The sequence below is a fragment of the Harmonia axyridis genome, chromosome 1 (genome assembly GCF_914767665.1).
Source record: "Harmonia axyridis chromosome 1, icHarAxyr1.1, whole genome shotgun sequence".
Classification (NCBI taxonomy): domain Eukaryota; kingdom Metazoa; phylum Arthropoda; class Insecta; order Coleoptera; family Coccinellidae; genus Harmonia; species Harmonia axyridis.
The window spans coordinates 70,961,776-70,975,175 of record NC_059501.1 but is presented as its reverse complement, the minus strand read 5'-3'; the positions used below and the strand labels follow the sequence as shown (position 1 = coordinate 70,975,175).

The 13,400-nt window shown below is 34.7% G+C and overlaps 1 protein-coding gene across 3 annotated transcripts in view; it reads right to left on the bottom strand.

Moving 5' to 3' along the window:
* Positions 1 to 577: 577 nt before the first annotated feature.
* Positions 578 to 13,400, bottom strand: part of LOC123671138 (choline O-acetyltransferase) — a 109,794-nt gene continuing 96,971 nt past the window's right edge. For all 3 annotated transcript variants that reach the window (XM_045604833.1, XM_045604832.1, XM_045604831.1), the window contains 2 exons: positions 4,080 to 5,239; positions 578 to 1,982 (listed from right to left, as the gene is read on the bottom strand). In XM_045604833.1, the coding sequence (XP_045460789.1) occupies positions 1,439 to 1,982; positions 4,080 to 5,239 (1,704 nt within the window). In that variant the 3' untranslated portion in view covers positions 578 to 1,438. The remainder of the gene's footprint in view (positions 1,983 to 4,079; positions 5,240 to 13,400) is intronic.

Genomic DNA, 13,400 nt, shown 5'->3' with positions numbered 1-13,400 from the left:
TAAATATGTCTTTCATAATGATTGATTATTTCATATATATTGCTAATACACGACTTTCTAATAACTTTTATACAATCCATTAAAAAAAATCACTACTAACCTATTTATACATTTAAAATGATAAAATATTACATTCTTCACAAATGTTACAAATGAAATCATTTGCGATATAGATTCTCTTTTAATATTGTAAGTTATATATGAAATCGAAGGTTGACTCAGAAATCAATTTCATAATTTTAGTTTAATTCCCTCATCATCGATGTCTTATAAAATCGACCAAGAAAAATCTGCAAATTTCATTCAATGGTACAATCCATCATTATTTGATCATTTAAGTGAATGAAAGCTACTTTAGGATATAGTAAAATACGATATGAAATATAATGAAATATACTCATTTTCGAAAAAAAAGAAAGAAGTAGAATTTCAAATATTAAAGGTAATAATATAATGATATAATATAATAATGATTCATTATTCATCAAAACAATTATTTAAATTCGTTATAATAAAATTTTGAAATATTAAAAACATCAAATATATATAATAAAACTCAGTTTTTACAACATTTGTGAATAATAGATATATCAATCAATCTCTTTTACCATAATTCTATCTTACATCTTATAGGTAACATTCAACAACTTTACAACAATATTTATATATTATTTATAATATTTCAACAAGTTCAATAAACTAATGACGATTTCCAAAAGCAAAACAAGAAGGAAATCAAAGCTTCATATTGATAACGGAAACATATCAATAATAATAATAATAATACATAACAATCAAATGAACAATCCGTAACAATTATAAAAGACCAAATTCATATGTCGTTTTACTTCCTGAATGAAGCTTCATTTTTCAATCAAATTATATAAGTTTTTCCTTTTTCCCTTCTCTTTTTAGTCCTAAAATTAAGGTCGAGAAGATAATAAAATTGTTTCTTATTTACATTCAAATTTTTTGATATGTTATATCAGAATTATACTTTCTCTATAATCAGGAGTTGCAATTACAAGAATTTTTTTTTTAAAGATTGAATATATGAATACAAATAATGAACTATTTTTCCTTTCAAGTCATCTCATAAAACTATTTCACATAACATTCAAATCATAACATAAAGGTAAAGAAGAAAATATAGAAAAATATTAGTACTTCGATATTCGAATAGTAAGGTAGATACCGAGATTATTACGTCCAATATCAGTTATATGATGGCCACAATTTCAGTCATGTTAAAAATTGTAAATAGTTGATTCATCACAAATATAAGTCGGACATCAAATGTTGTAGGCATAATATTCCTTGATTTCTATTTCATTTTGTCAATCTGCCTTTCGGCAATATTCATTCAACGACTTCATCTAATCCTAAATAATGTTTTTTATCAAACCACGATAACTATAAATTATTGAAAGGTATTTTCTTATTGTGGTCTTGTGAGCAAAGCTTGCAACATATTCAAACTTTCTTCTAGAGCCTGCGCAAATCGTGATGTACTCGTAATTTCAGATGACCAAAAAGCAGAAAGACAGAAAATAATACTATCACCTTTAATATTATATGAAGCACCATATCCATTTGGTTCTACAGGACCGTATCCCATAAAACTATCACCACTAGTAGCAACTTGACTAGTACTCAACAAAAATGTATTCGCTAACCTATAAGAACTATCCGTGAAAATCTCTGGCAGAGGAAAATTGGCATGAGGAGAAGTGTCTTTAGCTGCTTCCTTGAGTCCTAGGAGATGGATATCAATGCCTTCTCCAAGAATGTTGTCAATCATTTCCCTGGTTTGTTGTCGAACTGCTTCATTCCAGAGTCTTAGCTTCTCTTCGTCACTTACCAGGTGAAAAGTTACCTTTTTACCAAGCATATCATCTTCCTTTAACTGGGACATTGCAGTGACCCAAGTTAGAGCTTCTGGACTTGCTGATCTTATGCAGTCTACCCTTCCCAAAGCAAATCTGTAACATAGCACGATGAAGATGTATTAAAATTTTTCACTAAACTGGGAATTTACATTGCTTATACACTAATCAACAATTGCTAGGGATCACTTATGAACTTCTCTTCATTTGTATTTTTTTTAAAGTTATCTCGTGAATATCTGTACATTATATGTTCTCTAAGGAAAAAGTAAGATGTTTTGAGTTGATTATATCAAAGTCTTCCTCACTTCATCGGCTCTTGTTCACAAAATCGATTATTATCTGTAGGCTGTTACAGGTGGAGTGAAAAGCAATGTGGTATTTGTTATTAAATCTGTTTTTTTCTCTCGTTCAAACACATAAGGTGACAATAATTGAAAAAATGAGAACAATATCAGCTTATCAGTCATGTCGAGAAGACGTTTGGCTCCTGTGCAACTGGACCAAATCATACGGTGGATACAGGAAGGTTTGTCCCAGCGAGAAGTGTCCCGGCGGTTGAATGTTTCGCAAAGTGTCGTGAGTCGGGCTTGGAATAGGTTCATCCAGAACGACTCAGTAGCTTATGTTCATGGGGGAGGTCGGCAGCGCAATACAACAGCTGCCCAAGATCGTCTTTTGATCCTCAATGCTAGGAGAAATCCCACTTACCCGGCGTCGCGGCTCAATAGATCACTGAGAGTTGCAACAGGAGTTCTAATTTCGAACCAGACTGTAAGACGACGACTACATGTTCGTGGTTTGAGAGCATGTACGAGGGTACAACATCCCCGTTTGAATAGGGAACACCGGGTTCATCGACGGCAATGGGCTGAGGAGAACCGCAATTGGAAACTTGAAGATTGGAGCCGATGTTTATTTACGGATGAGTCTAGATTTCGTTTGGTCAAGTCCGATGGACGTATTCTTGCTTGGAGGGAAAAAGGTCGAAGGTATGCAGAACAGTTTATGGTACCCACAACAGCTTTTGGCAGAGGTTCTATATGTGTAGGGGGAGGCATTTGTTTGAACCAACGCACAGAGTTGGTTGTTCTGCAGAACATCACCATGACCAACCAGAGATATCACGATATGATTATTGAACCCATAATTGTTCCGTTTGCGGCTGCCGTGGTCGAGAATTTCATTTTAATTGACGATAATGCCCGTCCACACCGTAGTCGTCTGGTTAATGAAGCGCTAGAAACGCATGCTATTGATAAGATGAACTGGCCAGCTCGCTCTCCAGACATGAATTGCATCGAACATGTCTGGTCTGAGATGTCTAGACAATTGTCAACCTTAGAACAACCGATCAATAACCTGGAGGACCTTTCTAACGCTTTACGGGATATTTGGACGAATTTGCCTCAAAATTTTATAAATCGTTTGATCGAAAGTAGGGTAGAATCCTTGAGACGAGCTCGTGGGGGACCAACTAGGTACTAGCTTAACCGAAACTTCAGCCTTCTTGTGGTTTCATCATAAAATTTTTATGTTATTCAAACACAGAATTTTGAGTGTTCCTAATAAAGTCTTTTTTACTCTCCAACTTTACATTTTTTCATTCTTTTCTCAAGTGAACCATATTATCAACTGAAAATACTCTGATATCTGAGTAAATTTATAATCTTGGAGCGAATATGTCAGAAATAAATTTAGAACAAGTAAGTAATCCCTATCAATTGTTGAACAGTGTATACACGTAAAATCTGAACCTGATCGAATTTATAATCGCGAAAATATTTAATTATACTCATGCAATATTCTTCTGGAATTTTTTATGGTTCTGATGATGTGATCAAATTGAAATTTTGCACGGGGGTTGGAATTGTTATTCCATATGTACACTTGAAATCCAAACTATAGCGATTTCTTGTTCAAGGAAATACATATAATTTGTAGTAAAAAGAAATCCAGTATTTTTCCAATAGATAGCTTTAGTTGGCATGGGTGGTGGTTGGTGATGAAAAACTGTTTTTTTCCAGCATTTATCGTGTTGACAACACAATGAATCAACAGCACCAAGTATTGGTCATGGATGTGCTCAATACATGAATGATGAATAATCAACAATGAATAATGATGATGAATAACGAACATGCTGAATATATACCTAAAAGCGACAGAATATAAAAATGTGATTCAACTCACCTCCTTGTAGAAGCACTTTCGTAGGTAGCTGTTAATTTCCCATACAACCTATAGTAAGCCAATTGCAGAGCCAACTGAACATAAACATCAGGACTAACACTGCAAGATTTGATGAAATTTTTTCCATAATTATTAAACCTGAACACTTGAAAATCCAGATCCTTCACAAGGTTATCTAGGAACTTGGCTGCTTTTTCCATGTTGAGGTAGTCTTCTTTCGTTAAATACCATTCTAGTCGTTCAGGAGGGGGTAGATGACCAACGGAAGCTGTAGGAACTTCGTTCTCTCCCATTTTACTATCAGCATAGCTCCAAAGCTTCTCCATTAGGTTGATAACGGTTACTCCCTCTGCAGTTGAGTGTTCGTAACAAAGACCACAAGCTCCATCACCAGATAAAATTATTTGGATAGTTTTATCAAACCATCTATTAGCTGAGTTGTATGAACTTCCTCCACCATGCAGCATTTGTGCAGCCAGGTTGGCCTCATCTCGATTACCAGCTGAATGACCTTTTGCTCCTCTTTGAAGACGACAGTTGAAGCTGGGAGGCAGTGCTTCGTCCAAACAAATTACTAATAGTGATTTCGATATAAGGTCTAAATTTCTCCTATTGTTTTCATCTAGAAGCAATAATGCTCTTGCTTCAGCCCATAAAGGGCGTTTCCATCCCGTGAGTAGACCAATAGGAGGAGGGTTATTCAAACAAGGTGCATCGTCTAGTATGTGAAGAATTTGTGCACACAGTTCATCTTCAGAAAGTCTGCCTCTATCGGTTGCTTGTACTGTAACACAATATAATTGACTTCTACATATGACTATAACGTGCTCATTGACTAAGGAACTAGATGATGATTGAGGACTCAAATACTGGGAATCCCCGTATTCTCCAGGTATCCGGCAGGATCCTAGAATCCTGTAATACTGTGACATGCAAAGTGGTTGTCCAGGTTCTCTGGAGGTAGCTCTTTCTATTGGTAGATTCTGTCTGTTTAGGATCTCTTTATGGTCTAAGGCTGCTACAAGTAGTCTTGAGGCGAAACGAGCTATGTCCAGAATGGTTGTGAATTTTCGGGGAGGAAAAACCATGCCAGGGTTGGAGTTCACGGGTAAAGCGTTTGGGTTCTTGAGGTACATATCGTTCAGCCAGTAGTCATAAGCCTGAAAAGAGTTAGTAGTTAGTAAACTTCAATGTCCAAAGATCATCGTTATCCAAATAGGTTTTTATCATAATATGGTTAATTCATATTAGGCTTAAGACTGCACCGGAACCTTGATGTTTTTGTTCCCTAGTGATTTCACTTGAACTTCAAATCCACTATGAGTTATGAATTATGTAAGTTGAGATTTTGGTGACATGACATAAGGATTTCAAGCTTCGGTCAAAATTTCGAGCTGATCGATTCGAGCTAAAATATGTGGTACTAAGCAAAAATTATTTACCTCGGAAAACTTTACGACTTATTTGGATGAAGTAGGTACCTGAAATTCTGTAATATTTCTACTTTCTTTCAAAAATTAACAACCGTTTCATGATACCAAGGCTGAAAAATTTTCTTAAATTTGAAGCTGAATTATTGATAATAAATAACGAAAGTATTCAAGGTATTATAGTATCTGAGAGGATATAATAATTATTATTATTTGAACTGGGGTCGTTGTGGCTCGGTAAGCCTTCCGGGAACTGCGACCATGTAGATCTTATGTTCTCTACCCTACTCATACATGGAAACCCAAGGAGGTCGTAATGACGTTAATAAAACTGACAACCTCCTTAGGGGCCTTGGCCGTTACCTATCGGGTATCTAGGACCGGCTCCCCCATATGAATGGTTCTTAGGCCAGCCAGCTCTGGACACTTGCATACCATGTGTTCGGCCGTTTCTGCTTCTAATCCACAGAGCCTGCAAATTTCATCTGGTGACTTTCCCATATGGTACAAATGATGTTTGTACCGACAGTGCCCCGTCAGCACTTCCACCATCACCCGAAGCTCAGCTCGTGACCGCTTCAAGAGCTTTGTGGCGTAGGTAGGTGAAATCATCACGAATTCCTTGGCCATGAGTGTTAGTCTAGTGGGTTATCCGGTTATTCATCTCCCATTGCTGGACCGTAGCCTTATATTGGTCTTTTCCTAGCCCACAGAAAGGCTCAGGTCCAGCAGGTGTTAACCTTGATGCACTCTTTGCAAGTTCATCGGTTTTTCCATTTCCTTTAACACCACAGTGCTGGTACCCATAGTAGAGTTACTTTATTGCCTCTGGCCAGTTGCATTATGGTGTTACGGCATTCCCAGGTCAACAGAGACCCCTGGCAGTACGATTCCAGGGTTCTCAGCGTGATTTGGCTGTCGGTGGTGATGTAGACATGCGCCCTCTTGGGGTTCATTTTAAGACACTCCTGAGCGCATACGTAAACAGCCAGTATCTCGGTCTGTAAAATAGAGGCCTCACTTCCTAGGGCTTAAGAGATCCTCAGTTTAGGTCCATATATCCCAATGCCAGTACCTCTCTCTGATTTTGATTCATCTGTGAACCATATGGATGACTTTTTGTCCAAACGATTTACGAAACTTATTGTACTTGGACGGTCTTTTATGACCGAGGAATTAATAAACTATTTTAGACTTTAAATTTACAATGTCTTCGACAAAAATGTAAGTATCAGAGCAATTTAGATTAATAGAATTTAAATGACAGTTATTCCATTTCCACTTTTAATTATTCCATATAACAATTAGAAGTGGAAATAAAATAACTGTCATTTGATTTCTATTGAAATGAATTTACATCAAGTGAAGACCGAATTAATCCAACAATTCAGATTAGGTTCAGTTAGATTGAATATAAAGACTTTTCCAATAGAAATGATGAAGTGTTTTGCAATAGGAGATTTCTATCGAATTTATTTTGAGAGAAATCCATAGATGTTTGTTTCATTTCAAAGTGGAAGATATAGCATTAACCATGGAAAAGGATATAAGTCAAATGTCCGCCAGGCAACGGATGCAGCACTATATCATTTTCATGAAATTTTACTTGACCAATTCAAACATTTGCAGCTGTATATTCACGATCACTTCACGAATTCCATATTTGAGGTCTTGAATCGATTGGGCAAAGATTGTTGTCGAATCAACAAACTTCAATACCAATTGAAAAAAATTTCGTCCAAATTTTCTCTCTTATGATATATATGATTATACGAAACCACGGATTCAATTGAAGGTAATTATTTTAATTTAAAACAAACTCAAGGTTTATTTTATTTTCGATATGTGTATGAACATGAACAACCAATAGGGCGGATTAAAATTGCGCAAGCGTATGTTCCAGACCGCCCGCCAATAGCTCCTGACCGGGAAGTCCTTTAAGACAATGGAAATGTTAAATCGCATTCTCTTGCATCGCTGCTCATTCGGAAAACCCTGGAAAATACTACGACGGAAATAACTTTGATTGGTGAACTCCAAGGTTCATTGCTTCTTCGCAGTTACGAATCGTTAAATGGCCATATTAATGCAGTTGGTACGATTGCAGTCTTTGCTTAATTTTCCGGTGGAAATCGAAAATCACCCTATATATTATGAAGAGGTGAACTTTTATGAACTTTTAAATGTTCATTTGATGTTCATCTGAGTAGCACCCACACGTGGTAGGACTATTTACAGTTCCTCGTGACTCACACTGTAATGTACAGGGTGGGCAAATAAGCGAGGTAAGCGGCTATATCTCAGGAACCACTCATCGTAGAGACTTGCGGTAAAAAAATTTACCACTAAAGTAAACAAAAGACAACACCGGAAATTGTTTTGAAGTTCATACCTCCACCGCTAGGGGGCGTAATAGCTATCGTCGAGTAGAAAAATGCATTTTACTCTAAAAATTTTCATATTAAGTTGGAAAAAAATATCATCACTGTAAACCTTGGAAAATTCTCTATCTGTTTGAATATTCACTTTCGATTTTGCGACATCAAATAAGGGTGGAGGAAAGATAGAAATCTGACTGATTGAAATGTCTGTAACTTCAGTTTGGCTCAACATTTTTGAGCAAATTAGATCTTATTTGAGAGACAACATCTTGTTGATTAAGGAAAAAATATACTCATGATGAATTTGATTCAGCTACTTCCGATAGGGAGCGCTAAGTCAAAAGTTCATTGTTTTGTTCATTTTTCTCTGAAATTTCAAATGTAATGATAGGATTTTCTTAACAGAAACAAAAATTTCATTGAATTTGCATGAAAAAACCTGAAGGTCGCAAAGCGATAATTTCAAGCGTTCTGAAGTTATGGCCGAAAGAAGATATTCTTCAACTGATGCACTGCGAAAAACCAAATTGAGTCTTCAAGAGAAATCCCATCAAATTTGTATGAAAAAACCAAAAGATCGCAAAGCGATAGCTTCAGGGGTTCAGGGTATTTTACCGCAAGTCTCTACGATGAGTGGATCCTGAGATATAGCCGCTTACCTCGCTTATTTGCCCACCCTGTACATGTACATTTTGTATATGTTTATGTTCAGATTTCTTACATTTTGAATGACTAACTGAATAATTCACATTTCACATAACATTTACGTTTAAATAACTAAATAAAAGAATAATAGATCGGGTTTGAAGTCACTCAATTATTATTATTTTTTTTATTGAGTTCTTTATTAAATGTTGCCAAGCTTTTAGCCATTCACATGGCCATCTTTAGGCCAAATCAACTTGAACCCAACTGTATAAAGTCAAGCAGAAACGTAATCAAGAAATTCACCTCTACACATAAAAATCTTCATGGTTTGAACATTAAAATATAGGTAATCACTATTATGAGTAAAAACAACCAATTAAATAACTAAATTCAGCAATTGAAAAAATTTCAAATAATTATATAGGGATAAGTGCAAGTTAAAAACAAAGGACAGAGGGAAATAATGATTTTTCGAAAATATTCATCAGCGGTGAGTTGTTTACATCTGTTCGAGTCCTGGAGCAATATTTACATTTTATTATGGTTGTTTATTCTTGAGGCTTCTAATTAGTTAAGGGCATCTTTTTTATTTACGTCAGTTCTGATGTCTTCATATCATTTGGATATATTGCTTGAATATTATTTATTATTTATTTTATTCTTCTGACATGGAACTTTCACATTGGCAGAATCTGAACTCCGTTCATAAACCATAAAATTTTGCACGAGACTTGGAATTATCCTTTCATGCCCAAGTGCAAATTTGCACCTCGATCTAAGTCACAAACTTTAAAATAACAGGAAAACAAAATTTTGAACGTTCATATCAATCATTTCGAAGTCCAAGCGCTTCAAAAGGAGTTTTACCTACTTATGATATAAAGGAATAAATTAAATTTGCGTTAACAGATGGCATTCGTAGAATTAATATCTCGAAATTATAAGTCTTTATCATTGAAATATCATAAATTCTATACAAAATTCACGTCGATTATTATCAACGTCTCTCTAACGTTCCTATAAACCCTGACTAACAATCAGGTATGTCCTGTATAAAAGGATCATCGACAAATCAATCTTCTGAATCACATATCGCCAAACTTGAGTGATAATGTCGATTTGCTCGTTAAGTGAGATCGAGTAAATCGTCTGTAGATAGACTTTTTTGACTTAGGTTAATTAGGTTAGTGTTTATGCATGTTAGATTAAGGCTTCTTTAGATTTAGAATAGGGGAAGATTGAGTTGTACTAACTGGTGATCCAAAACGTCTGAGAGAACGTTTGTAACCTAATTATAAACATAATATCCCTCTGTTCTTTACTGAAAATTCCAAATAGATGGCGCTGCCTTCTAATTTTGGTAATTGAAAGGAACACACACAGCAGATATCATTTGAACATTGAATGGCTTCATTTCCGAAACACACATAGTATATTGTTAACATAAAAATCCAACTTCTATATAATGTCTCGAGAAGATCTCAATGTCACAAAAAAATTCAGCTCATTCATATTGAAGCATGGAAAAAACAATACAAAATATTACGTTTTATAACAAATTAGGAACTAATCGGGATTACAAACATGTGTTCCGCTGAAAACATTTTGTATTTAACATTATCTAGTTTCGAATGCAAAATCGTAGGAATTTTCGGCATGTTGAATATCGGCTTTCAAATAATTCGAAAGTAAAGGTGGTGTTGTTTTTCGTCTTTGTGAAATACCTAACAATTTTATCCCTGTTTAAATAAGGATAATAAGGAATTTTGTTTATATTGGTTGGGCTGTCATGTTTATTTATTATACAGGCAGCTCACACTGAGAGAAGTGTTTATTTGATATAAACGAAAATGCATTATAGTTAATGAATCATTCATTGGATATATGGACAAACAAATTCATGGAAATGAATAATTTATTTGAAATCCCACTAATAATCATCATTTATTATTACACTTCATTTATTTACGCATAACTTATATTAATAATGCTGAAGAACTATCCATTTGAAGGAAATGAATATAGTTGAGGTTAATATATCGTTGAGTAATAATTAATAAACCTTATTTGTATGTAATATGTATCCATGTTGAATAAAAAAAATATTTCAATTCAGTAATAGTATTTCTTAGATAATTATTTTTGTTGTGGCTTTTATCCGATTGTTAGGGTCTGAGAAGAACCGTTTGCCAAACTAGATTATTTTTTAGAGTTCATATTGAGGGTATCCGGGTTTGAACCCCAGTGATCTTGATCGCATTTTCCCTCTTCTACCAATATCACTAGTAACTAAGCAGGTACAAACGATCTAAACCCAAAATTCAACACAGATGAGCTAAGCGGCGTTCAATAAGCCCATAGTAACACAGATTTTATGTTTGAAAAGGAAATTCAAATCAAAGGAAAAGTTCGAGGACAGATCCTTCAAGGAGATGCGCTTCTCTTTGAGGAATGTGTCCTTAAACTTTTCCACAGATTGGATCGCTAGAATTATGTTAGTTTGTTAATTATTAATAAATCTTATATTCTGAGTGGATAAATTATTGAATTCTTGTAAGAGTTCATTCATAAATAGCAAATGTTCGTTAACTACCAGTAGAAAATTTGTTGATAATGAATTTATGTTATTTGTGGAGATAACGTAAGTTCATATAAATTATATATAACCGAAATATATTAAATATTTTCAAATACCTTATGTTATTCTCTATTAATAAACTTTTTTGAATGCATAATTATTTAACTATTAATGAATATATTAAATATCAATCTGCTGTTATAGTGGTGAATAAATAACCTCCAAATAAGTGCTTTAATAATAAAAAAAATGGAATTATTTCAGTGTAGTGAAGACGGTTTGGAGATTTTATTGGAGGGAATATTGACAAGCTCAGCAGAACGGGACAACCTTATGTTATTCTTACGAATTAAGGATGAAATATGAAATGTCGGCCAGCAAACTGGGCCGAATTGCCGTCCCTCAAATAGAGGCCCCTGAAACAGTCGCTTGACTGTTTTACCCGAGGTTTTACCCCAAACGCCGGCCCTATCGAGCTCTATTGACTCACCCTGTATATTTGGCACATAACGAATCTATCAATTTCGATCATCCCAGGTGAGAAGCGGACCCAATTCAGCATACGCGTAAAATGATGAACGATCCAAACATCTCCCAACCCCGATCCCTGGGGAAGACGAGAGAGCAAACAGCGCATTTGGCAGCCCCTTGGGAGATTAAAAATTATAATTGGATTGCGTGGGTCGAAGTCCCAGAATAAATACCGTGAGTTTACCGTGCGCTCTGCACCCTTGAACGTTTAATGCCGAGAATAAATTTTGTATTCATCAAAATATTTGTATATAAGTCCTACAAGATTTCCCCTCGGATTCGATAGATGAATATTTCAGTAACTATTTTCTCCGAAAATATTGCTTTGATTCCATAGATGAAAAATAATTATGTACTGGCAGTGTGAGATAGGAAAATTATCGAAGGTAACACCACGAGTGCTTCAAATATTATCGATAATTTTTTCTTTTCCACGAAAACTTGTTTATTTGTCAAAAACATGAAAACAAACCGATTGATAAAATCACGAGTCCTTTAGGACGAGTGATTTCATCTGAATTCTTTGAATGTTGAACAAGTTTGAGTGATGAAAATAAAAAATTATCGGATAAAATTTGAAGAACGAGTTGTATTTGGGAACATAATTTTTTTCAACACCATATATGTTCGATATACTCTTGGGCGATTGCACTGAATCCATTTGTGTTCATTTTTCAATAAACTTCGAAGCATTTTAAGTTTTCAATAATGACAAATTCAAAATGAAATTTTGACGTTTCAATGTAAACAAGGTATTTTCGATGAGGAAGAAGTATTATCAGTATAATCCCGAATGATTGGCTAGAATAATGCATTGTTATTGGTCGAAACCACCAAAATGTCAGATTTTGACATGTGAAAAAAATAATCAACAGTGAAAACACAAGAGCTTTTTTTTATCGGATAAATTTCTCTTTTGCCAATTACTAATTTTACGAGAAAAACTGATTTTATCCAAAGTCAGTTTTTCGAGCAAATTTAGTGATTGGCAAAACTTTGAGAGAAATTTATCTGATAAAAGAAAAGCTCGGGTGTTTTTTGGCAAGATAAATTAACGACAGAATATATGGATGAACAACAACAATCATTATCTTTATTAATACAACAAATTTAAATAATTTCCACACCGATTCAAAATGAAAGCACTATATGTGCTCTGACAGACTAATTGACAGTTTTACTAGATATTGAGGAAGAGAAGTTTTTATCCGATAAAAAAGGATGCACCTTTTTTATCAATGTCAAAGTGACAACAACATTTCCAGGTATATGACATTTTAACATTGGAGTTAATTCATCAGCAGAATATATTTGGTGAACAACTTTACTTCCGCCGTTTTTAAATAGATGGCTGTAGCGGTAAATGGTAGTTACAGTGACTTAATTAAACACAGTGGTGACAATCGTTCAAATTGAGCCTAAAAATGGCGAACGGGGATATAGAACCATAGGACTTAAAAATAAAATTGACTGAACTGAAATGACACACGTCAAATTCAAAATTATTGGGCCTGATAGTATTTGATTTTGTATAGACCAAATTTATTGAACTGAAAACTATTACAGTGACTTATAAAATGGGCCTTACATTCTGAATAAATCCCATGCAAAAATCAGATAAACGGAGAATGTAAACAAAAAGCCGTCATATTTAGGCTGAGTTAATCAAAAACGAGACAACGCGTGTCGCCACTGCGGTTTATTGAGTCACTGTAGTGTAAGTCGAAGGTTGAACATGTCAGCTAACAAGCTC